Source organism: Phacochoerus africanus, chromosome 9 (assembly GCF_016906955.1).
Source record: "Phacochoerus africanus isolate WHEZ1 chromosome 9, ROS_Pafr_v1, whole genome shotgun sequence".
NCBI lineage: Eukaryota > Metazoa > Chordata > Mammalia > Artiodactyla > Suidae > Phacochoerus > Phacochoerus africanus.
Genome location: NC_062552.1, coordinates 7518179 through 7544787, shown reverse-complemented (window position 1 = coordinate 7544787; position 26609 = coordinate 7518179). Strand labels below are relative to the sequence as shown.

General features: G+C 46.2%; 2 protein-coding genes across 6 annotated transcripts in view; one reads left to right on the top strand and one right to left on the bottom strand.

Moving 5' to 3' along the window:
- Positions 1 to 25060, top strand: part of MAK (male germ cell associated kinase) — a 55739-nt gene extending 30679 nt beyond the window's left edge. For 2 of the 4 annotated variants that reach the window (XM_047797676.1, XM_047797677.1), the window contains exons 9-14: positions 111 to 422; positions 6179 to 6351; positions 8995 to 9143; positions 14814 to 14945; positions 19678 to 19797; positions 23698 to 25059. In XM_047797676.1, the coding sequence (XP_047653632.1) occupies positions 111 to 422; positions 6179 to 6351; positions 8995 to 9143; positions 14814 to 14945; positions 19678 to 19797; positions 23698 to 23852 (1041 nt within the window). In that variant the 3' untranslated portion in view covers positions 23853 to 25059. Of the gene's footprint in view, positions 1 to 110; positions 423 to 6178; positions 6352 to 8994; positions 9144 to 9260; positions 9421 to 14813; positions 14946 to 16722; positions 16798 to 19677; positions 19798 to 23697 lie in introns of those variants that run through there. The other 2 variants (XM_047797679.1, XM_047797678.1) reach the window with 2 other exon arrangements.
- The window catches only part of LOC125136843 (transmembrane protein 14C), a 95593-nt gene that overhangs the window by 51316 nt on the left and 17668 nt on the right, over positions 1 to 26609 (bottom strand). The window contains exon 6 of one of the 2 annotated variants that reach the window (XM_047797680.1): positions 11301 to 11576. The exons of the other annotated variant lie outside the window; for it this stretch is intronic. Coding sequence (XP_047653636.1) covers positions 11375 to 11576 — 202 coding nt within the window. The 3' untranslated portion in view covers positions 11301 to 11374. Of the gene's footprint in view, positions 1 to 11300; positions 11577 to 26609 lie in introns of those variants that run through there. 2 annotated transcript variants of the gene reach the window in all.

Genomic DNA, 26609 nt, shown 5'->3' with positions numbered 1-26609 from the left:
TGAAGCTGATGGAGATAGGGATAGATGCCTAGAACAGCGCTGGACAGGAGTTTATGTGCAGTAAATTTAGGTGAAACTGTTTTCCATTCGTTATTTCCATGCTTCCACAGGCACTGAAACACCCATATTTTCAAGTTGGTCAAGTCTTAGGCCCCTCCTCGCATCATCTGGAATCGAAACAGCCTTTAAATAAGCAGGTGCAACCACTAGAATCAAAGCCATCTGTAGGTGACCTCGAACCTAAGCTTCTGCCAGACATAAATGATCAGACGGCCGGACAGCCCCAGCCGAGAAACAGCCACCAGCCACTGCAGTCCATCCAGCCGCCGCAGGACACGAGTGGCCAGCAAGCCCCAAGGCAGCAGAGTCAACAGAAACAGCCCCAAACGCTATTTCCACGTATCGTCAAAAACATGCCAATCGTAAGTAGCCCGTGATGACACGTCTGATGCGATGCTTTGGTTCTCATAGCGTTTTGTCTCTAGGCATTTCTAAAACTGTTGGGAAAGCTATGGTTCTGCAGTCAAGCCCCTGCTTCCTCTGGCAGGAGCTTGGCATGAAATGACTTCAAATTTTAATATGATTGATTAAAAAGCCATCAGAATGAACGTAATAAAGTGTACATGCTGCAGACTTTAACTGTTAGGTGCAAAAGAGCTCAGAGCAAGAATTGACAAGCATCTGGGACTCCAGAGAGCAGATCCTAAATCTTAAGGATTTAAGTAATTTTATTCCTGAAATGCTAATGAGCAGGAACAGAATGGGTTCGGTTTTGAGTTCTACCTGAGGCATATGGAAGTTCCCAGGCTAGGGGTTGAATCAGAGCTACAGCTGCCAGCTTACACCACAGGCACAGCAACTCGGAATTCGAGCCGCATCTGTGACCTACACTGCAGCTCACAGCAATGCCAGACCCTCAACCTATTGAGAGAGGCCAGGGATTGAGCCCACGTCCTCATGGATACTAGTTGGGCTCATTACCACTGAGTCACAAAACGGGAACTTCCCAGAATGGTTTTGTTTTGTCCTTTCAGGGCTGGGCCCGTGGCATATGGAGGTTCCCCGGCTAGGGGTCAAATCAGAGCTGCACCTGCTGGCCTATATCACAGCCATAGCAATGCCAGATCTGAGCCGCGTCTGCGACCTACACCCCAGCTCACAGCAACTGGGATCCTTAACCCACTAAGCGAGGCCGGGGTCAAACCTGCGTCCTCATGGATGCTAGTCTGATTCCATTCTGAGAAGCCACAATGGGACCTCCGAGAATGGGTTTTAGCGTGTCAGACCCAGTATAAAACTTCCTCTTCCCACTTTTTTCATCAGTTCAGGGAGCTCAGCAGGTGCCAAATTTTAGCTGCTCCTCAGGGTGTATTTTCCCACATGTGTCTGCATTATGGGCAGTTTAGGACTGAAAGAGAGCTGAACGACTGGATCTAATTCCTTATCCAGCCCTGCCATCTTTATATAATGGAGCCCTGCCCCCGGTAGCACTGCTCTCATCCTCAAATACCATTAGTTACTTGTTTCTTATGTGCTGCTTATCATCTGGCTCTTCCCACTAGAATGTAAGCTCCATGAGCTCAGAGCTGTCTGTCTGTTGTGTTTATCACTACAGACCCAGAACCCAGAGTGGTGTCTGGCACAAGGTCAGCTCTCAACCAATACCTGTTGAAAGAAGGGATGAGTCATTGCCACACCATTTTGGAACCAGCTCCAGGGTCCTGAGGAATCCACATTATCTTTGGGCCAGTCCTGGCTGCTAGAAAGTTCCTCCTTATACTGAGCTAAAATCTGGTTTCTTTGTCTTTTAACAAGAGTGAATCACTCTTCTAGAAAGGCAGCCTTGCAGATACCTGCAAATCGCCCTGACATCATCTGCCCTCACATGCTCCACCAGGATGCCACTCCCTGATGACTGAGTGGCCCCTGGCTCCTGTGTGTGAAGGAGCCTTTGGGTCCCCTGCCAGAATCAGAGACAGACTGTAGGTGGGAAAACAGAACCGGGTCAATCACCTCCAGCCTTCAGAACCCTGTGTTCACGCATACTGTTAAGGATTGCCTTTTTTTTTCTTGGAAGGCACATAAAATGTTGACTCAAACTGAGAGGAAAGGAAAGTTAACATTACTGTGTAGCTACTAAGTGTAGCTACTAAGCCCCCTGTGTACAGTCACTAAATTAAGGTACCCAAAAGCCTGGAATTTGTAGGGAGCTGATAAGTACCAGAGATGGGATTGAGCATTCTGTTAACCCAAATTCCTAAGTCTATTTTTCACACATGCCCGATTGCAGATTCTACACCTCTCGTTGTGATTTTAATCACTAAGGTATTGAAAAGTCAAAGACCTAACTTTTAACTTCTCAATTTTCTCATAAGTATTTTTGAACCCTTATTTTTGTCTTCTGAGTTTAACCATTCTGCAGCTTGTTGCCAGTGATGGGCATGGTTTGGTTGTTTGCTCTTTATGCTGTACCTTCCTGATGCACAGAATAGCAGGGAGCCCTGGGGCAAGCCATTCCTAGAACCTTTGAGATTGACCCTAATCCATTCATCAGTACTTTGGACAGATCATGGAACCAGGCACTTGTCTTAGTTTGCTCAAGCTGCCATACAAAATACCATAGACCGGGTGACAAACAGCAAACATTTACTTTTTCACTGCTCTGGAGGCTGGGATGTCCAAGATCAAGGCGCCAGCCAACTTGAGTCATGGTGAGGCCCTCTTGCTGGTTGGTAGGTGGCACGTTGTTGCTTTGTCTTCACACAGTGGAGAGAGAAGGCAGCTCTCTGGGGCTTCTTCTTATAAGGGCACTAATCTCACCAGGAGGGCCTCACCCTCATGACCTCGTCTAACCCCCAGTTCTCTCCCAAAGGCCCATCTCCGAATGCCATCGCACTGGAGTTGGGGTACCTTCAGCTCATGACAGTGCTGATGCTCCTCCGTTGTCCTTTTGTTGTTTCTTTGATGGCACGAAAGAGCCTGTCTCCTCCTTGGCTGATGTGTATGTAGATACATGCATTTAATATCTGCTTTTTGGTTTTTGTCTTTTGTTTTTTGCTTTTTTAGGGACACACCTGTGGCCTGTGGAGGTTCCCAGGCTAGGGGTCCAATTGGAGCTACAGCTCCTGGCCACAGCCATAGCCACAGCCACAGCAACGCGGGATCCGAGCTGCATCTGCGACCTACATCACAGCTCGCAGCAACTCTGGAGTCTTAATCCACTGAGCGAGGCCCGGGACGGAACCTGTGTGCTCATGGATCCTAGTCAGGTTCGTTAACTGCTGAGCCACAAAGGGAACTCCTATTATCTGCTTTCTTGAAAAACGGTGGCCTGTTTTTTCCTTAGTGCTCAAAAACTTTCCCTGTCATAATGTATCTTTGCCCTCATCCTGTTATTAATGTGGAGTCTGCAAAATCCACCTTCTGGGAGTTCCCGTCGTGGCGCAGTAGTTAACGAATCTGACTAGGAACCATGAGGTTGCGGGTTCGGTCCCTGCCCTTGCTCAGTGGGTTAACGATCCGGCGTTGCCGTGAGCTGTGGTGTAGGTTGCAGACGCGGCTCGGATCCTGTGTTGCTGTGGCTCTGGCATAGGCCAGGGGCTACAGCTCCAATTCAACCCCTCCATATGCCGCGGGAGCGGCCCAAGAAATGGCAAAAAGACAAAAAAAAAAAATCCACCTTCTGCTTTATGAAAATTATTTACTTTTGCCCCTCTCCGATCTTCTCAAACGTGAGACCACCTGATGTTACCGGCATTGTCCAGTGACCCAACATACAATTCACCTGAACTAAGAGTCTCAAACTCAGCCAAGTGTAAGCTTTGGTTAACTCTGCTCCTCTGGGCCTTTAGATGTTTTTATTCTCTTTAGCCTGGAGCTCATTTTCTCTGACAGAGTAATAACAGTATAATAGAAGTTGGCAAATATGCTTTTTTGTTCATCATCCATCACTATGGCAACAGCAGCTTCAATGGCATATCCATTTTTGAAGCATCTTTTTACTTCAAACACTGCTGTATTTCCTGAATTTGCTTCCAAATTCCCAAATTTTCATCTTTTTTTTTTTTTAAGGGCTGCCCCCACAGCATATGGAGGTTCCCAGGCTAGGGGTCCAATCGGAGCTGTAGCCACTGGCCTACACCACAGCCACAGCAACGCTGGATCCTTAACCCACTGAGGAGGCCAGGGATTGAATCTGCATCCTCATGGATGCTAGTCAGGTTCCTTAACTGCTGAGCCATGATGGGAACTCCCCAAATTCCCTAATTTTCAATTGCCTATTGGATTTTTCAGTTTGCACGCCCCAGCCCTTGTAAATGTGAATAAATCCACCTCGTTGTCCGGCCACCCCAGGTCTTCTTCCTCCTTCCTTATTTCTGTGAATGGAGCCACCATTCTGAAACAATAAGGTCACATTTTTAAGGTCATCCCTGTCTTTCCTTCTCTGTGTCCAGCAGGATTACATGCAGTGACTTATGACAGACACCTGACCCCATGGCTTAAACCATGATGGGTTGTGTTTCTCTGAGAGCAAGAAGGTGGACGGTGGCCGAGCCAGGGCTGGTGGGGCTTGTGCAAGGAACCAGCCTCCTCTGCCTTCCTGTCCCACCCCCTCAGCCCGGGGCCTCTCGGTGCTGTGGCCACAAGGCGGCTGCTGCTCCTTTGGGGTTGCATCTGCCTCCCAGAAGAGGGGAGAGTGAAAGACACCGGTACAGCCGGCAGACCCGAAAAATGGTTCTTCTGGAAGCCTTCCTCATCAACTTGCCCTTAAAATGCACTGGCTCAAAAAGGGGGGGGGGCCCTCTGGCTGTGGCGCAGGGGGTTAAGCATCTAACTGCTGAGGTGCAGGTTCAATCCCCAGCCCAGCACAGTGGGTTAAAAGAATAAGAATAATAATAAGCAACTCATTGGCTCCATCAGTCCCATGGCTCCAAAGAGCTGCAGGGAGGCTGGCATCTCAGACAGTTTAAGGGGCACATGGCTGCCATGAACAAAATCTTGAAGGAAGCGGGGGAGGGTGGCCCTCGAGTGGGCGAGCAGCAGTGTCTGCCACCTTCTCCTTGACCTCTCTTCAGACGGACACGGAGTCTGGACCCTTATTCCCTGTTAACAGCAAACGTGTTCTTTCCTGAGCATTCCAGCCACTGCGAGTCTGTTGTCCCCGCCGCCCCATGCCACTGTCACTGCAAAGGCCTCCGATCTGAAGGGCCTGACCTTTCTCGAAGGCTGCTTTATCGCATCACTTTTTTAGCCCAAAAACATCCAGCGCTTCCCCCTGCCCACAGGACAGCTGGGAGGCCTCAGGGAGACAGCGACGGCCCTTCAAGTGCCTTCTATCTTTACAACCCTGCCCGCCATCCAGCACAGAACAACTGCTCGAGTCTACCCTTTCTTCCCGGAACACACGCTAACGCATCCTATCAAAAAGCATGCTTGGAGTTCCCGTCATGGCGCAGTGGTTAACGAATCCGAATAGGAACCATGAGGTTGCAGGTTCAATCCCTGGCCTTGCTCAGTGGGTTAAGGATCCTGCGTTGCTGTGGCTGTGGTATAGGCCGGCGGCTATGGCTCCAATTGGACCCCTAGCCTGGGAACCTCCACATTGCCACAGGAGTGGCCCTAGAAAAGGCAAAAAGACAAACAAACAAACAAAAAAGCATACTTTATGCATTTACTCTTCCAAATTCTAGAATAACAATAACAAAAATAATAATACCTATCCTTTAGTAATGATTATGTGGTCTCCTAAAAACTTTTGATATACTTTACTGTCAAATCCGAAAACACTGAGTGAGCTGAGTACTGTTTATGTCCACATTTAAGGGGGAAAGAGACTAAAAGTTGCCTTTGAAAACTCTGAGAAGTCAAGTCATTGCCCAAAGAGACACAGCTACATGTGGCCATTTTCCAAACTACACATCAATGAAGAGTCACTTCCCATCCTAGGCATCCCAGTCTCTCCCAACCCAGGTCCATAGAGAGCTCTCCTCTCTCCCAGGTCCTATCATGTTCTTAGCATGCACCGTCTATTTTCGTTAAGACTTTTACATGTGTATATACGCTCTCTCCCTAACTGTCTGGAAAGCTCCTTGAGGATGGGGCCTCTGAGTCCCACAGGGAATAACCTCACCTGACGACCTTCAGCACCTGATTAAAGATGCCTCCTTTCCCATCACAGAAGCCCAACGGCACTCTGGGCCACAAAGGCGCCAGGAGGCGCTGGGGTCAGACTGTGTTCAAGGCTGGAGACAGCGGGGAAGAGTCTGAGGACTATGATTTCGGAGCCTCCCATTCCAAGAAGCCAAGCATGGGTGTTTTCAAAGAAACGAGGAGAAAAGACTCGCCATTTCGGTAAGATGTCACATTTCTCGGGAAAATATGCATATATTTTTTTATCGTGCATCAACGTTATTTTGCTCACGAAGCATAAATGAGTATAGCCGTCAAAAGATAACAAGTAGCTTAATGTTGTTTTCCTCCCCCAAACCCAAGTCTCTGTGCTTCACTTCGGAAAAAGTAAGACCCCGACTCCTCCCGGTGACGATTCTTACCAGGGGCGGAGAGGGTGGAGGAAGGGGTCTTAGGTCAGTCTCCCGGTGCCCTGTTGAATCGTGGTCACCGTCAGCCCCGGTGAAACCCTCAGGCCCCTCCGCCAGGGGCGAAGCCCCATCTGCGAGGGTAACGGTTTCCTCAGGGGGGACTGTTCAGATTTCAGTATTTGTTGGCAGCCTGGTCTAAACTTTTTTTTTTTGCTCACTTTCTGAACTTTCCCTGGAAGTCGAATACCTGTAGCTTCTTTTTTAAACTGGCATCATCATTAGGGCAGTTTTCAACTTGGAAGTGAAGATGGGTTAAATCTTGGTGAATCTCTTGGAAAAATATTTTTCTCCCCCCCCCCCCCGCCACCTTTGGAACGAAAGAGGAATAGAGAGAAAGGAGGGGCCCGAGTCAGGGACCGTATCTCCCAGCTGTTGGCAGGTCTTCACTGGGGTACGCATACCTCCGAAGGTACTTGAAGACTCCATGGGGTACGTGACTCTTAGTTTCCAGACCCTCAAGCTCCATAAGCACACTTCCCTGAAATCCACAAACGAACCTGTTGAAACCTCTCCCACTTTAGGCCACAAAGTCCCGCCTCTCGGCCACTTCCAGTAGCACACGGCCTTGGCCGAGGGTGTAATGACCATTGAGGTGCTTAACCACGGGGAGAAATCAGAAGACTGGCTACTCAACTCAGAAGGCTTTCTGCCGTTCCCTGCCCCATACATATTTCTCTTAAGGGGAAAACCCAGCCTATGGACACAGGGTATTTTCTGTGGAATCTAAAATATGACACAAACGGACTAACTGTGAAACAGAGACAGACTCACAAAGAACAGACTGTGGTTACCAAGTGGGAGGGGTGTGGGGGAAGAAAGAGTGGGACTTTGGGATTAGCAGGTGCAAGCCAGTCTAATATAGAATGGGTACCATTATGTATAGAATGGGTGAACGCCAGGGTCCTCCCGTAGAGCACAGGGAACTCTGTGCAATGTCCTGTGATCAACCATCATGGAAAAGAATATGAAAAAGTTTATATATGTATATATATATATATATGAGTCACTTTGCTATATGGCAGAAGTTAGCACAACATTGTAACGCAACTATCCTTCAATAAAATAGAAATACAAGAAATAGGGTATTTTATTTTTTGTCTTTTTGCCTTTTTTTTCTAGAGCCGCACCCACAGCACATGGAGGCTCTCAGGCTAGGGGTCCAATCGGAGCTGTAGCCACCAGCCTACGCCAGAGCCACAGCAAGGCAGGATCTGAGCCGCGTCTGCAACCTACACCACAGCTCACGGCAACGCCGGATCCTTAACCCACTGAGCAAGGCCAGGGATCAAACCCGCATCCTCATGGTTCCTAGTTGGATTCGTTAACCACTGAGCCACAACAGGAACTCCAGAAATAGGGTATTTTAGCTTGTGTTGCAAAGCAGGGATTTCCTGGTGGTAACTGTGGAGGCTTGGAGTTAGGCAGGTGACAGGAGCTGGCCAGCAAAACAGATCACAGCCCCATCCTCTGTCAGTGAAGGCTGCTGCTTGGAGAAGTGGCCTCAGCACTGGACAGAGCTCAGCCTGGATGCGGGAAGGCCTCCATTTCCGCTGGGGGGCAGAGCTGCCAGGCACTCACCACTGCCCAGGTTGGCGCTGCCACCCAGGGAACAGGCACACTCTGCATGTGTCATTAGGCTCATTGGAACTTTTGTTCAGAAACTCTGCTAGCCCTTCTTTCCGCACTTCAGTCCTCTTAGCCCAGCCTGGCCCCTGTCCCGGCAACGTTCCTGGCTCCACACTGCTGTCCCAGACCGGTGCAGACGGCTGTGACTCTCCCCTTTCAAGAGGCCACTGTCCCACATCCTGAATCTCCAGCTGCAGCAGTTGCAGGGGAGGTGGAATCATTTTCTACGCAGGCAATTTGCTGCTTAGTTAGAAAGCTTTCTGGGAGTTCCCGTCGTGGCTCAGTGGTTAACGAATCTGACTAGGAACCATGAGGTTTCGGGTTCGATCCCCGGCCTCGCTCAGTGGGTTGAGGATCCAGCGTTGCTGTGAGCTGTGGTGTAGGTTGCAGATGCAGCTCGGATCTGGCGTTGCTGTGGCTGCGGCGTAGGCCGGCGGCTACGGTTCAGATTAGACCCCTAGCCTGGGAACCTCCATATGCCACGGGTGCGGCCCTAGAAAAGACAAAAAGCCAAAAAAAAAGAAAGAAAGAAAAAGAAAGCTTTCTGCCATATTCTGTCCAGTATTAGGAATGATTCTATTCACCACCCAACAGCTACTTGGGGTGGGGGTGGGGGTCGGGGAGCCATCAGGTAGGGTTCCTACTGCAAAAGGACTCTGACGGAAACCAACGACTGCTTTGAAAAGATGCTCAGAGGGTGGCTGCGAGCCCAGCCGCCGTCATCTTCCTGTTCTGCACAAAGTGACGCTACTTTATGTGGACTTTCAAGGCTCCCAGAGCCGGTACCCACAGGCTCCAACCACTCATCGGGGGAGAACAAGAGCTTACCTGCTGCCGGTTCCCTAAAATCTGACTCTGAATTGTCGACTGCTTCAGCAGCTAAACAGTACTATTTGAAACAATCAAGATACCTTCCAGGTAAGCAGCGAAAATGTTTCCTGGTAACTAGACTATACATAGGTCATGCTCAAGTGTCTGAATCTTTGAAGAAAGGGCACGGGCGAAATATAACCGCGGTGCTCTTTGCTGTCCCAGCCTCTGTCACCAGGTACTTTCTGGACCTCCTGACGCTGTGAAGTCTGCCTGAGAAAGGCCTGGCGGCCACAAGTCAAAAGGATGTGTGTGCTTCAAATAATACCAAAGCTATGCCTTCAGCAAAGGCTAAATTTTATTAAAAACAACTCTGCATCCCCGTCACAAGTTTTCATAACGTGGAATTTTAATCTGTTTCCGAAATCATCTGATTTGTTTTTATAAGATCATTCTGGCTGCTAGTAGCATATGCTAGGGCTCAAAAGGGGCAGGAAACAGGTCGCGGGGCCACAGCACAGATCTGGATTGAGAGGGTGGCGACTTGCTCCCGAGAGGTGAGAGCAGAGAGAGAAGTGGGCAAACTCTAGATGTGTTTTGTGGTGGAGCCCGTGGGACCTGCAGCAGCGCAGCGCGGGTGACGGTGAGAAACGGAAGGAATCTCTGTCAGCTTCTGGCTTCCTGGCTTGATGGCTGGATGGGTGCTAGTCATGGAAGCTGCGACAGGGCAGATTAGGAGAGGACAGGAATGGGGACTCAGAGGATCAAGAGTTGAGGATTGGATGCAGATTAAACATCTGTGCTCCTCTGTCTAGCAGATGACGGGAGAGATGATTCTAGAGCTTAGGAGAGGAACCCAGACAGACGAGGGGGAGCACATGCTTAGCCTGCAGGGAGCATCTTCTCAGAATTTTTCAATTCAGTTTAATCTAGGAGGGAATCGATTTTTATTTTTGCCTTTTCTAGGGCTGTTCCTGCGGCATATGAAGGTTCCCAGGCTAGGGGTCGAATCGGAGCTGTAGCCACCGGCCTACGCCAGAGCCACAGCAACGCCAGATCCAAGCCACGTCTTCGACCTACACCACAGCTCACGGCAATGCCGGATCGTTAACCCACTGAGCAAGGCCAGGGATTGAACCTGAAACCTCATGGTTCCTAGTTGGCTTCGTTAACCACTGAGCCACGACGGGAACTCCCCGCAATCAATTTTTAAGTCACCATGTATCGATATGAATATAGCTTTAGTCCCACAAGAGGAAACGGTGATGCTTTGTGGGTGTGGTCATGTACAGCTTTCCCGGTAGAGCAAGGAGGCCCCTCGGTTCCCCGGAAGGAGATGAGGAGTCCCCTGCGGTGACCACAGTCTGCTTTCCCAGACGCGGGTTTGCAGAGGAGGCGTGAGGAAGAGAGAGACAAGGCGGGCACTGGCTTGTCAGCAAGAGTCTGAGTGTAACTTATTTTTCTGCATACCTTTTAGGCAGCCGTGGAGATTTCCGTCCTAGGAGTCCAACGGGAGAGAGAAAAAGGAGGTTGAGAAAAAGGGTTCAGAAGTGGATGGGAGGGAAAGTGGAAAACAGAAGGCATGGTGGATGGATAGGTTTAGCCACAAGGGCTAAGTTAGTTGAAATAAACGGATGGAGAAATTAAGGCTCTAGGACTGTACTTCTTTGCTGATTCATAAAGAGGAAGATACTCATACCTAAGAGATGTTGGTGAGATTGGCATGAGGTCATCAAAGGCAGAGCTAAAACTATAACCCTGGGTATCTGGAGGGTGAAGTGGGTTATACGTTTGGTTTTGTCTCACGCCTTCACAGAGGAGGGGCGTCGGCTGGCCCGGAAGGGAGCACCGACTCCATGCAGAAGGGGGAACACAGAATAGGACCTGTGGGAGGCACAGGGACTCACTGGTTGATGCTGTTGACTTACTCATTGACACAGTAACATATATTAAGTACCAACACCGTGCCAGGCGCTCACGGTGGGCAGTGGAGTACAGCACTGACCCCCCAGACAAGGTGCCTGCTCTCCAGGAGCGTGTGTTCCAGTGGAGAGAGAACAAGAAATGAGCAGACGGTGATAAGGGCTATTGTGAAAACAGGGCGATGAACCAGAGTCTGGCTGCTGGGGTGGCGGGGAGACGCGTGATCACCTGGCAGCCGAGCTCGTACCAAGAAGATGAGGAGGAGCAGTCAGGTGAGGAACTGAGAAAGGATGTGTCAGGGAGAGGGGGTAAGATGCCGGCTTATGTGAGAAACAACAAAAAGCCATACATTTGGAGTTTAATGGGGATGGGGGGGAGATGGGTGTGAGGCGAGGAGGGCAGAAAGCTGGCAGGGTTCAGGTGATGCAGCGCGCTCTGGGGGCAGAGGAAGGAACTTGCGGTTTTTTTGATTTGGGGGCCACGCCCGCAGCATGTAGAAGTTCCTGGGCCAAGGACTGAACCTGCACCACAGCAGTGACCCAAGCCGGATCCTTAACATGCTGCCGCACCACAAGGGAACTCCCAGGAACTTGTGTTTTATCCTGGGTCCAAGGAGGCCTGGAGAGGACGAGATGATTGACACGTGACTTATGTGTTAAAAAGTGTCAGCAGTAATGAACCCGACCAGTATCCATGAAAATGCAGGTTCGATCCCTGCCCTTGCTCAGTGGGTTAAGGATCCAGTGTTGCTGTGAGCTGTGGTGTAGGTCGTAGATGCAGCTCAGATCTGGCATTGCTGTAGCTGTGGTGCAGGCCAGAAGCTGAAGCTCTGATTGGACCCCTGGCCTGGGAACCTCCATATGCCGCAGGTATGGCCCTAAAAAGCAAAAACAAACACATTTTTTCAATCAACCATAACGTCAGTGTTTCATCATCTTACCTATAGAAGTGGGCCCTCTGGCGGTGGGAGAGGATATTGCACATTTTTGGCAGAGGATAAATGGATCCCAAACCCCCTATTTTCACAGCCTTGCTTGCTTCCTGGTTTAGTTTTCAAGAACGTATTTTAGAGTATCTGACACCCGTCTGATCATTTCCTTTTTAACCAGAAAGATCTAACAAATTCTGCTCATTACTTTGGGCCAGAAGCCTGGCTGCAATTGAAACCCAAGAAATACACTCAAAATTAGAAAAAATTGTTTGAAATCTAGACCTGAACCTTAATGAACCCTACTTTGGCATGCTTTGCCACAAAGACAAAGGCCCCCAGAGAGCTGGGTGAGGTTTTGAAAACTAGAATTGAGCTCAGTTCAGTCACTTGGCCAAACTTTTATTGAGCACCTGTTGTGAGCCAGCCACTGCAGAGAATGAAAGAAAAAAGAAGTGATCCTTCATATTTATTTATGGTCCATGGTTAGTAATTAAATATCTTCAGGAATAAAAAAGAATATTATCTTTGGGGGCTCTCTTTTTTTTTTCCCCCCACCATAAAGCCAAGTATTAGGGTCTTATTAAGCATCAACCTTTAGGATCATGGGAGCTCCAGAAATGTGCCATATACTTTCAGGGCAGCATGACATTATACTCCAAGGACTGGCATATCTGTGACACTGGGCCTCAGGGAGAGACACGCAAGAGTGATAGTTATTGACCTGCTACTGACCGGCTGTGCACTGGAGCATGACTCTGAGAGTCTCTTTTCTGTTACTTACCTGGGACTGCATCATCTATCAGCTCACCCTGTAAGCCTTAGGTACTTAATTATTGCAAGGTAGTTACGAATAGAGCATACAGTGGATGTGCTAACAACCCCGGCAGCGCCCTCTGGTCTCACTCCCGGTTCTAGCACCTTTGAACCCCGGCTCGCTCTGTGGATCCTTCTTGAGTCTCATGGTCACTCAGGGTCCTTCCTTCCACCTGGCACGTCCAAAGTCCTGTGTCACTTCTACACGTGCCTCTCCTACGGCATTTTAAATTTCTTAGCAAGACGCACCCATTCATGGATGGTCTGACACCTGCTCCCATCTCCAGCCTCACTCTGGCCACACCCTGATCCTGCTCCATTCTTGCTGCCCAGCTCTTGCGCTTCCACTGCCCACACTGGTGCCTCTGCCAGCAGCACACCTCCCCACCCCCTACTGAGTCCTCATCGGGATTCACATTTCAGCATAAAACATCCTTTTTAAAAGAAAGACTGAGTGAGTCGCTCCTGGCTTTTGCCCCCACGGCACCAGATTCTTCTATAATTTGCACACTGCTAATTACTTACCTAATTATCTGTAACTGCTAATGTCTGCCTTTCAATAGAGTGGATTATAAGAGCCACCAGATAGCAACTGATCTGTTTTGTTCACCACTTTTCTCCCAGTGCCACCCCCACTGCGTGGCACATGGTAGTTGCTCAGTAAATATTTGCTAACTGACTTTTTTAAATCTCCTTTGAGGGGAGGAATGATAGCCTATTGATTCCTGCTTCTCTTTAACAGTGATTGGTCATGGATGGTGCCCTGTAAAAGCTTGTAAACTAATCCAGTTTTAAAATTCTAGATTTGTCTATTTCCAAGAAAACTAGAAATCTCTAAAAAGACAAAGAATTGAAGCAATTATCTTCAATACTGTAGTATTTAAAAAAAAAACTAGGGATATTATAAGGTTAATCGTATTAACAAAACAACTTAAGTATGCAGGGACCATTCTTTGTTTAAACTATATTTATAAAAAATGTTCACTTAAAGAGAGTTTGTAGTTTTCCCCTGATCTCGCACCTTCTTTTGGGGTAATTTTTTTTTTTTTTTGGTAAAGATGTTTTTAGCATGAGTAATTGCTACCTAGTGATTCTTCTTTATTGTCAGGTAATTGTCTATTATAGTTCTATTAATAGGTGTTTTCAATAGAAAACAAAATTCATAAGGAGCTATATCCTATAATAAAGCAAAATGATTTATTTACCCGATGGAGTGTTTCCTGAGAGAAATTAGGTAACCTTGAGGTTCAGTTCAGAACAACAGGCTTGTTTCTGGCTTTAAAACAAGAGGTAGGGAGTCCCCTTGCGGCTCAGCAGTAACAAACCCGACTAGTACCCGTGAGGGCTTGGGTTTGATCCCTGGCCTCACTCAGTGGGTTGAGCATCCAATGTTGCCGTGAGCTGTGGTGTAGGTTGCAGATGCAGCTTAGATTCCTCATTGTTGTGGCTGTGGTGTAGGCTGGCAGCTGCAGCTCTGATTCAACCCTTAACCTTCCATAGCCTCAGGTGTGGCCCTAAAAAAGCTTAAAAAAAAGGCTGGCACAGAGCACACACTCAGAATATGTGAGTGACATGGAAATGTCTTTTGGAAGAAAACTTTTGTGCCACTTCAATTTTTATAAGACATTTATTTATCAAGAATGTCCAACTTTATTATTACTTGTCTTATAGAAAATAATGTTTCTAAAAGACACTATGAAAGGGAATTCCGTTCATAGCTCAGCGGTTAATGAGCCTGACTGATATCCATGAGGATGCGGGTTCAATCCCTGGCCTTGCTCAGTGGGTTAAGGATCTGGCATTGCCGTGAGCTATGGTGTAGGTCGGAGACTCGGCTCAGATCCTGCATTGCTGTGGCTGTGCCCCAAAAAAGAAAAAAAATAAATAAAAATAAATAAATAAAGACACTGTGAGGATTCCAGGTTATTGTGCTGAGGGCTTAGGATCATGTTAGGTTTCATCAAAATGCAAGTATGTGCTACACCGTAGCTCAAATTTATTTCCATTTTCCTCCCCCAAGTTCTGTTTCGTTTCTCTTTGAATGTATACTATATTTTTCCTCCAAGTTTATGATCACATTCTAACTTTTGGGATGACTGTTTCGTTCTAAGGTGTAAATCCCAAGAACGTATCCTTGGTAACCAGAGGGAAGGACATAAACCCCTATTCCTGGAATAACCAGTTATTTCCGAAGTCACTGGGACCCATTGGGGCAGAACTTGCTTTCAAAAGGAATAATGCAGGTAAAGCGAGACTACATTTGAAGTGTAAGTTTACATTGTTTTCCTTCTGCAGATTTTTACTTTTGAATATATGACAGGTGCCTTCTTCCAACCAAGATATCCTATCCTTTGGGGTAGGGGTAGGGGGGTGGGGGTACAAAAGTTTTCCCACTGGTACTTTGCACGGATAGTTTTAAGGACATCATCTGCCAGATGGCAACTTCCATGTGGATTCTTCCCTAAAAAGGATCTGCCTGAACGAGTTGTCTCTATTCTCCTACTTTCCAAAAGAAAAGAAGACTTATTATTCATGGCGGTGTTTCCTTCTCCCCACAAAGTGTAAAACTATCTGGGGTGCCAGTCAGAGGGATAGTTTGATACACTTATGTCCGTGACGAGCAAGTGGGGAGCTTTGATGATTGGGGAACAAATCCTTTTCAAGTTAAGTGGTTTCCAATTCATGACTTTTAAAAAATTGAAGGAGAATCTAATTGAGTTATAGCTGACAGACAATGACAAATCATTTCTTATGAGGTCACTGTGTGATATTTGGTTAAAAACTCTGAATAGAGTTCAAAGACCATCGTGACAAAGGTGGAACACAACCCCTTCATTCTCAACTATGCGTTTATATGAATAAGATTTCTCGTTGCTTCCTGTCTTAAAAAAAAATACACTGAAGTTCAATCCTATCTGATTTCAGCAATAACTAATATTTATTTGTGGATACATGAACCACTTGAAAAGATCTCATTAAGAGATGAATTTCCAAAACACTGACTTTTCACTTTTAATAATCAAATTTTATAATATTCATCTTTTTGGATAATTATATACAAGGAATGATTCTAATTATCACTAACTTAATCCGGAAAAACGTATTTTAATATACTTACAGTCATAAGAAATTTTTTTAAGGGTTTCACTTTGTATATATCTTTTTGACTGGTCTAAAATGACTAAAATTATATTTGGATAAAATAATCTTTCAAGTCCTAAATTATATTTGGATACAATCTGGAAATTGACATATGAATGAAAATAAAATTTCAGAAAGCGGATTAATGTGAAATTTACACCTGGTAAAAAGGACTGTGGTCGTGTATTTCTTTTTTTTTTTAATTTTTTTTTATTTTCATATTTTCCCACTGTACAGCAAGGGTGGTTGTGTATTTCTAAGTCCGTGTTGGTGAGCATAAAATCACTAGGGTATTTAGATCCCATTGGTTATATTTTGAAGAGGCATGTAATAGTTTTATCTTTAAATGTCCATAGTTATAATAGGCCCGATGTTGTAGCCTTTGGAAATGTACAACTTCGTGGAACATTTTAGACATCAGCTTAAAGGGCATGAAGAGGTAGAGAATTCTTTCTTAAAAAATGAAGCTGGCATTGGGTCAGGAAAGGTTGAGGATCACTGTGTAGCAACTCGAGAGTCCACAGAGGAATTCCGACGGGACATCCTACAGGCTCTGAAGACTCAACTTGTCCATTTAATAGTGCTGAGCTGTCAAACCCGGCAGGACCGCGAGTTGTTTATTTTTTCCTCGGTTATTTACAAATAATCCTCACTGCACCAAGTGGTTAAGTAGAGGTCAGCTAAAATGATAAGGGGCAACTCTGAGCCTCGGGGAAATGTGCGACTGGCAGCAAAGGAAAGCTGTGACAACACAGAGGACACTTTCTCACTTTGAGTTTCTTTCTGGGTCTTTTCATTAATCATCAAATCCACTTGTTCTCTGCTTCTAACACATTCTCCTTGTCATTCATTCTTTCTTTCCATCTGCCTTCTCTTTAGAAGAAAGCATAATTAAACCAATTGAAAAGCTATCATGCAATGAAAGTTTTCCTGAAAAATTAGAGGACCCACAAGGTAATTCCTGGCCATTGTAGATGAATGCAGTTTCTTCTTTGAATCTCCTGTCCGATCTCCTTCTCAATATCTACCCCAAATCTTATCATAAAAGGCCATGATGAAGGTCAAAGTCACCTGCTTTTAGGGGTCAGATCAGGACTAGAAGAAGTAGCCACATCATCAAGAACCTCTTTCATCAGTAGTTGGATTCTAAGAATAACTTGCTCTCAAAAAGTGCCACGCTCATCTTCTTAAATTATGACAATTTATAGAAATCAAGCAGATGCACTGAAAATAATTAAAAGAATATTTGCTCATTTTTAGAACCAATTTTCCCGGAAAGTTCTGAGGCTCATTTCTAAGCCTGAACCATCACTTAAAGGAAAAAGTTAACCAGGTGAATAGACATGGTAGATTTCTGAGCGTTTTGCCATCACTGGTTCAAACAGTGCTAACAATTGGCTCCAACCTGAAGATTTGCCGCTCACAAGGCACTGCGATTCCTGAGCCAAGATAGTTTAAGAAGACGTTACTTCCTATGCTTTTTTCCTTAGCAACTTCTTCCTGCAATAGGAAGAAGCATCCTTGAACCCCATTCTGTCACTCACTAGCCTGACGAGTTTGGACAAGTTAATTACGCCCCCAAGTCAGTTCCCCCCTCCCCATAAAATAGGGGAAATACTGACCCAGGCATTATTATATAACCACATCTAGGATTTTTGTCACATAGCAAGTATTTAATAAGTGTTTGCTCCAGTGATGGGGAGGAGAGTAAGAGATTTTCTGAGGCTGCTGTTGGATGGGATCGCTGCCTTGAAGCTTCCTTTCGAAGAGTCTTTTGAAGTAAAGGGCTCCTCCATGATTTAAAATGAGTACTGGAGGCAAAAAGGAAGGACCAGTTAGGCAGCTGCGCTTATGCAAGATTCAGGAGAGTTCACATTGTAAAAACTGGGAGTTCCTGCTGTGGCACAGTGGGTTAAGAACCCCACTGCAGTGGCTGGGGTCCCTGCAGAGGTTTACTCCCTGGCCCAGTGCAGTGGGTTCAAGGAGCTGGTGTTGCAGTGGCTGCAGTTCAGATTAAGTCCCTCCTCCTGGAATGTCTATATGCCACAGCTGTGGCCATTAAATTAAAAGAAAAAAGTATATGGAGTTCCTGTTGTGGCTCAGTGGTTAACGAATCCAACTAGGAACCATGAGGTTGTGGGTTCGATCCCTGGCCTCACTCAGGGATCGAACTGCTCCAATTAGACCCCTAGCCTGGGAACCTCCATATGCCCCGGGTGCAGCCCTAGAAAAGACAAAAAGACCAAAAAACAGAGAAAAAGAAAGAAGTATAAACTGATAACATGCTTATGGTGTAAAATCCTTTAGAGTCTGATAAACGGTGTTGCTGTTTGACATTGGCTGGTTCGAGAGCAAACACTCATGGAGTGCCTGCTGTCACAGCACCAGGACAGACATCGGGGCACAGAAGGGCAGGGTCCAGCCTTGGGATCAAATAACATCATGTAAAAATAAGCTCCAGCTGCCCAATGACCAGCTCTTAGAACCATCAAGGCAGTCAAAGGCCTGTTTCACCTTCTCACTGATAAACCTGTCTCCTGTCTGGTGTAGCCAGGCTCCTTGACAGAGAAGTTAGAGTCAATTTTACTCTTATTTCCAGTTCACCCCTCAACTCCCTGCAGTCTGTCCTCAGCTGGCCTCGGGCCGCTGAAACGACACCTGCCAGGGCCTGACCTTACACTAGTGGGCAAGTCCCAGGCTGTGCCAATCCCAGCGGCTGCTCTGCCTTCATGCTTTTCCTTCTTTCTTCACATGCTGTCTTCCCTGGAGTTTTCAGACCCTACCCTTGCTCCCTTCACTCTCTCTCCAGCAGGACCCTCTCCTGAACCTTATGGCTGTGTCCCCCAAGCTCCATCCTGCTCTGGGTCTTTGCACGTCCCACAGCCCCTCCAAGCCCACGGCGCTGTCACTGCTGTACCCCCATCATTCCAGTCTCCAGGCCTGTTCGACCGGTGTGACGTGACTCTCCCACGGGTGCCCCACCTTTATCCCAAACCCGATTCTCCCCCCATATCCTGTTCTCAGTCTCCTAAGCACAGACTTAGAGGTCTTCTTTCCCACCCAGAACACCTGCTCATCCCCCTCCACCTCATACTCTCTCATCTCGGCTGTGCAATGACCTCCTGACTCTCCTGCCTTTAAGTGTCCCCCCCCTCAAGCCATCCCTGTATCACCCCCTCATGGATCCTTTACTAATGGCAGTGAGGATGGTGACAGCTGACATTTGCTGAACAGCAGATCCTAGGCTAAGTGCTTTGCATACATCTCATTCAGTCCCTATAACAACCCTATGAGAACAGGTGCGCTTATCAGGGTGATTTTCCAAGAAGAAGCACTCAGCACGGCGGGGATGGGGGCTTCCCAGCAGGAGATACAATTTCATGTTAAAAAATGGAGTCAGCAGTTGGTTTAAGGATCCAGTGTGGCTGTGAGATGTGGTGCAGGTCGCAGATACAGCTCGGATCTGGCGTGGCTATGGCTGTGGCTGTGGCCAGCAGCTGCAGCTCTGATTTAACCCCTAGCCCAGGAACCTCCATATGCTGCAAATGCAGCCCTAAGAAAGCAAAAAAAAGAGCTAGAGTTGGGAAACCCCTGACATATTCCGGTGACACCCTGGGTTCGTGTTCTAGCTCGGTCACCTATGAGAACTTAGCCATGCATCTAAGAGGGTTGTTATAAGGACTGAATAGGAGTATCTGTAAATCTGTAATGCCATGCATGAAATGTAGAAGATGCTTGAAAACCAGAATGTAGAATCAGGGGTTGTAATCAAAGTTTCTCTCCGGTGCTTTAAAATAATAATCTTCTGACTCAAACTTTATGATACGTCACTAGGAACTCTTGGAAGTTATGCTACTTACAATCAGTCGGGATATATTCCTTCCTTTCTCAAAAAAGAAGTGGGGTCGGCTGGCCAGAGGATACCCTTGGTCCCTCTTGGTGCAACAGCTTCAGGTAAGAACAACGTCAGCTGTAGCTTTTGAGAATTCAGATCAGAAAGGAACTTTTTCAAGTTTATACAGCCACTTGTCCTCAGTAAAGACTTAATTAGTCTCATGTGTTAACTACAGTCCTGTTTTTGGCAAAACGTCCTGTTTTTCTTCCAAAGATGTGTTTTGAGAATCTAAGCACAGGAGCTACCTGTGATTCGGGGGTTGCTCGCTGCCAGACACCGGGATGGTGCCATGACCTGTCCCATGACCTGATGAGGCAGACCTTTTACAGATGAGAAAACAGACAGGAAGAAATGTGCCTACAGTCACACAGTCTGTAATCATTGGAGCTGGGGTAGAAACTCCATTTGTCTCATTCCAAAGAGCATGCTGCATCACATGAAGAGATGTGAGAAGATGTGCTTTGCAGAGCTTCCCACCAGCCCCTGGCACAGAGTGAAAGCACAATTAGTGCTGACGCTCCGTTGGGTACCAGTTCACAGGCGGACCTTCTGCAGTTCCAGCTGAGAGTTTAGAACTAAGATGTGGCAGAAATTTCACTGGCTTCTCCTGCGTGATGCATTGGGTAGTGACATTTTATTCCCCACCCTCCAATGTCATGACCGAAAGGTCACCTGTTCCGTAGTGAGGTGGCATGTGATAGTCACATCAGGGGATGCTCTTGAAACTGAGGCAAGGATTCTTCCCTTGAGCTTGCCAGAGCTACGAATGTTCCCTAAATTCTTTCAGTCTGAAATAGATATCCTGATCAAAGCACCTAAAATAAATATCAAGGCAGATAATCACGAGTTTGATAAGATACCTAGCTACAGCTTCATTTTGGCACAATGGGATGGGTGGCATCTCGGCAGCACCAGGATGAAGGTTTGATCCTGGCCCAGCACAGTGGGTTAAATCTGGCATTGCCATAGCTGTGGCACAGATTCACAACTGTGCCTTAGATCTAAACCCTGGCCCAGGAACTCCTTATGCCACAGGGCAGCCAAAAACAAAACAAACAAACAAACAAAAAAAGTTGATTCTGAAAGTTTCCACAGCCCCATCCCAGCCAGGATCTTATATTAGAACTTCTGATTAGAGCTGCCAGTCTTTAAAGTTCAAGATCTTGGAGCTGACATTGTAAAAGGCATTGGACTTGCATCATTTTTTATTTCTTACCGCAGGAGAAGTACTTAAGCACAGGTACCTTACCTGTGAAAAGAATTGCTTTGGTATCTCTCTGCTGAAACAAAATATATATTTTATATACAGCAGTAGTTTTTATAAAGCCTTAAATATTTTAAGCCAGCCTTGTCATGAGTCATTGGTCACAGCTTAGTGGCAATGTTTAATATGAAGGCAGAAAATCATAGTGTCTCAAATTATTTTGCAGAGGACCCGCTCTTAGAAAATGAAAGGGGGTATTTTTAAACATTTTTATGAGATTGGAGGCCTGTATATATATTAATTACTCTGTCAGATTAGCATGCATATTCCTGCTTTCCTTCTTTTTTTAAGTAAAATGCTTTCTCCTAACTTTTCATCTCTTCATTTACTCTGCTATCAGATTTTCCTACAGATCGTGCTAGGAGGAAAGGTTAAAAAAAGAAAACTCTAATCATTCTCAAGTGGTCAGTGCAAATCCTTAGAAAACACTGTCCAGTATGAGATGTGACTTCCAGCCTTCCCACTGGTGTGACAGTTTCCCACAAGAAAATAACACCGGGTCATTACCGTATTTACTCAACTATTTCCCCTTCTTCTTCATCCTCAAGTTTGCAGAAGAAAAAGTCAAATTAATGTCTTTCTCCCTCCCCATGTAACCTCTCGTCCCAAACCTCCTCCGACTTAGAGGAGGGAGTTCCTTCAGACACAGCCGCCCTCTGGAAGCGCGGGGCCCTGTTCTAAGTGCTTCACGCGCATTAATTCATTTCATTCTCACAATGGCTCTAGGATAGAAGGTACCACCCGGACCTCCATTTCACAGAGGCTTTCTCTCTCGCTAAAAGTTACAAAGTAGTGGCAGTGATTACCCTCTGAACCAGAGGCAAACGTTTTCGACCAGAGGTCAGCTGCCCATGATAAGACCCACGCAGTTTTAAAAACCAACGCGGGCCGCTGGCGCCCCCTCTCAGGGATGGCGAGACGCGCAAGGTGCAGCTGAGGCGGGGGCCTGGGCTCCTGGGTCACCTGTTAAGTCCTTCACCAGGGGTGGGTGCTTGAGTCCTAAAACCCTATTATTCCTCAGAAGGGAATCCTAAATGTCAACACTCCCGCCTTCCTGGCAAAGTTGACTCCCTTTTCAAAGAAGGTTGTACAGGCAGTGGCCTGGACCCCGTCTCCTTCAGAGGCATCTGGGGCTTAGGCTGCGTCATGGTCTGGAAAAGCTGCTCTCCACCTTGCTCCCCAGACCCCTCCCTTCTCACCATTGCTGGCTTAAGAATAGGTTCCCTTCCCCCCTCTCTGAACCCCCGAGCTGACTGCTTCTGTCTCCCTCCTCCCTCCACGCCCCGGTCCCAGGCGCTGTCCTCCGCCCATGGTACCATCTTGACCTGCGCACCTCTGAACACAGACATTCCAGTGGGACAGGACGAAAGGGCTGCTCCTGGAAAACTTGGCGCCTGTACCTGGCCCTTCTAGACACTCCGTCCCTGAACTTATTAGGCAGCTTTTTATGGGCTTTGAGAACTCTAAACCCACTGCGAGTGGGATGGAATGACCTGTCAAACTACCCAGCACAAGCTCTTGGCCTCGCTGTCCTAACCAAACCGCAAGGCAGCCAGGGTGCCTCTCCCCAGGACGGTTCCTCACTTAAAGTGTGGTTCCCTTTAAGCTGAGGTTGGCATCACATCAGGCCCCACATGCTCCCATGATTTCCTCCTGCACCCCCAAGTCTATGGTAAAAATACAAGAAGAAAGCAAGGAAACCATGCAGGTAAACATCGGATAGCCAGCCTTAGGTGTAGAGAAGGGTTGGAGGCATTTTGAAATCGACACGTATGGAGTTTAATCCAAAATATACATGTATGAATAAGACAGACCTTGTGATGAAAGATTTGGGATGCTAAGAGTGGCTCACCTTTTAAAAGGATTCTGTTATTGGCCATCATTTTCCCAAAAAACATGGTTTTCTCTAAAAACCATATTTTCGGAGTTCCCGTCATGGCGCAGTGGTTAACGAATCCGACTAGGAACCATGAGGTTGCGGGTTCGATCCCTGCCTTTGATCAGTGGGTTAACGATCCGGTGTTGCCGTGAGCTGTGGTGTAGGTCGCAGACGCGGCTCGGATCCCACATTGCTGTGGCTGTGGCGTAGGCCGGCAGATGCAGCTCCGATTGGACCCCTAGCCTGGGAACCTCCATATGCCGAAGGAGTGGCCCAAGAGATAGCAAAAAAAAACCAAAAAACAAAAAAACATTTTCATGTTTAGAAAGAAACCAATTATGGGAGCCCATCTGGGTAGTGCCATGAAGCCAGAACTTCCCAAGATTTGCAATTCTGAGTACATCTGCTGTAGGGATACTGTGTTCAAATAATACTTAATTGTAACCACAGTGTGATTTTAAATAGCCATTAACACTGTGGGTCCTGCCCAGTGAACTTAACCAAGGAGTCCTTCTTGGTCATCCAAGTTGGCAGCTGCCTCTCTCAACATGATGGGCATGTCAGTGAACCCAAATTAGCAAGAGTAACTATAAACCAGAAATAATGGCCCTGAAGCTGCTGAAAATGCTGATTGGCAGCAGCATAACGCAACACTAGAATTTGGGGGTTTTACACATATGTTTTTTAAAGACCTTAGAGGCCACCGAATTAACCTTTTAAAGATAAATTCAAATTTTCCCTCATGAGAGGATGAATTGCTTTATTTTGAATGTAATAATCAGATAAATTCTAATTTCTGACTCTGCTTTCTTTCAGAGTATTCCTGGAACACAAAAATGGGTCGGGGGCAGTTTTCAGGACCTACTTATAATCCTACAGCCAAGAATCTAAACATGGTGAACCGCGCACAGCCAGTCCCCTCCGTGCACGGGAGGACAGACTGGGTGGCCAAGTACGGAGGCCACCGGTAGGCGTCCAGAGCGTCTCTGCAGGTCCCCGGGTCCTGGGAAATGTCTACAGATATCTATTTCTGCTGAGTTCTGGAAGAAATACGTAACAGTGGGCAATCTGAAGAGCAAACATCACCTCCTGTTTCTTTCCAAGAAATGAAATGCATTTTCCTAGCATCATTGCCCACTGCTGATATATGGATAGGACTTTACAAAGTATTGAATAAACTATTTGCCAAAACACCAAGTATTTTATCTACAAATGACTAGACACTAAGTATGATAAGCGTTTTAAAAAATGCCTCCGGATATAAGTGTTTAGTGTTTTAGCTTTCCCTTGCCATGTATTTGCCTAAACTATTTACTGTTTCATCATTTGACCTCCGAGGTTTGTTTTGGCTCCCCCCCCCCCGGCGATTAGCAGATGCCTGTGGACTGTCTGTCATTTTTCTTATTTGGCCAAGACTCTACCATGTTGGCAATGGCAGAAAGACGGTAATTTATTACTTATTTTTCTACTTTAAATTTATGAAAGCAGTGGTAATTCTAAACTTGAGCAGAATGTTCTTAGAAATAATTTTTTCTTTAACATGAAAGATTTCAAAATTACGCCACCTGGATTTGGTGGAGAAGGCGTCTATTGGCTGATTTTGACCACTACAACTGCTGTGAGTTCACAAAGACTATCACACCCAATTGTTCCATGACTCCTAAATTAACCAAGTCAGGATTCTGTCATCTTCACATCAAGCGTGTTCATCAGACTTGCAAAATACACCTGCATTGCCACCAGGCACAAAGATGAGGTATGTCAGCTCGTTCCCCAAAGCAAACTCTTGCTGCTGATCACTGACCTCGCTCTGACCTTCACATCTGCTCTGAAGAGCAAATGCATTCAGTTGCTACAGCAGTAAGGTCACTCAGTACACATTTTCTTAGTTTTATTTCTAAGTTGGTATTTGAAATAGACATTTTGAACCACTCTATTTACGCCTGTCACTTTTATGGACTGCATAAAGAATAGTGTCATCAACCTGCTGATATTTAATGTATTTTGTGACTTTGTAACAAATGCTAATGCAATTGGTATCATCTTATACAAAAGCACATTATATAATAATAATAATAACATCGTATTTTTGTACAGAAGATTCAGCTCACTGTATGGAAAGATGTTCAAATCTAAAGAGTAATTTATGTTAGTGGTAATGGTTATATAAATTTGTACAGTTTTAATAAATGTCTCGAAGCTAAAATATTCTTTTGTGTTGCTGCGAAACTTTTAAACTCTGAATGGATATTAAAATGAATATGGTTAACTAGTGTGTTTCCTTTATATTTTTTAAACTTTATACTTATATTCTGAGGCCTCCTGTTGTTATTAATTGGTCAGTTTAAAAAAAAAAAACAGTTTTAGGTTTATGGGAAATCTGATTGAAAAGTACAGAGAGTCCATGTACTCCATCTCTCTCTGCGAAAGGTTCCCTATCAGCAACATCTTGCATTGGGGCTGGACGTTTGTTACAACTGATGCACCAGTATTGACCCTTTTCATGAACGAAGCCCATAGTTTACATTAGGGTTCACGTTTTGTGTTGTACATTCTTGTGTCTTTACCTGTTTAATGACAGGTACCTGCCAATATGGTATCAGACAAAATAGTTCCCAAGCAACTCCTGTGATCTACCACTCATCACTCCCTCCCAGCAAACCCTCCAGCAACCACTGATATTTTTTTAATTATTACTGTAGTTTTTCCTGTTCCACAGTCATATCGTTGGAATTGCGCAGAAGGAAGCATTTTCAAATTGGCGTCTTTCACATATTAAGATGCACTTGAAGCTCCTCCCTGTCTGTTCTTGGTTTGCTATCTCATTTCTGCTTATCACTGAATAATATTACATTGCCCATATGTACACAGTTTATTTTTTTTTCTTTTTGCTTTTCAGGGCCGCACCCACGGGATATGGAAGTTCCCAGGCTAGGGATCCAATTGGAGCTGCGGCTGCTGGCCTACACCACAGCCACAGCCTCGTGGGATCTGAGCCGTGTCTGTGACCTACACCACAGTTCACAGCAACACCGGATTCTTACCCTGCTGAGCAAGGCCAGGGATCAAACCTGCGTCCTCGTGGATCCTCGTTGGGTCGTTAACCGCTGAGCCATGAAGGAAACTTCCTGTACACAGTTTATTTATCCATTCACTCAACTGAAGGACATTCTGGTGTTTTGAAGTTTGGGCAATTATGAACAAAGCTGCTATAAACATACATATGTTTTTGTGTGGACATCAGAGATCAATTCACTTGGGTACCTTCCATTAATTGCCGATCATATAGTAGGAGTAGGCTTAGTTTTGTAAGGAAGCACCAAACCGACTTCCAAAGTGGCTGTACCACTTTGCATTCCCATCAGCAATAAATGAGAGTTCCTGTTGCTCCGCATCCTCGCCAGCATTCGGTGCTGTCGGTGTTGTGGATTTTGGCTATTCTAGTAAGTTTGTAAGGGTATCTCATTGTTTCATTTTTATTTACTTATTTTTCTTTTTCAGGGCCACACCTATGGCATATGGACGTTCCCAGGCTAGCAGTCCAATAGGAACTAGCACTGCTGGCCTATACCACAGCCACAGCAATGTGGGATCCGAGCCATGTCTGTGGCCTACCCCACAGCTCACGTCAGCAACGGATCTGTAACCCACTAAGCAAGGCCGGGGATCCAACCCGTAACCTCATGGATTCTAGCGGGTTCCTGTCCACTGAGCCACAACAGGAACTC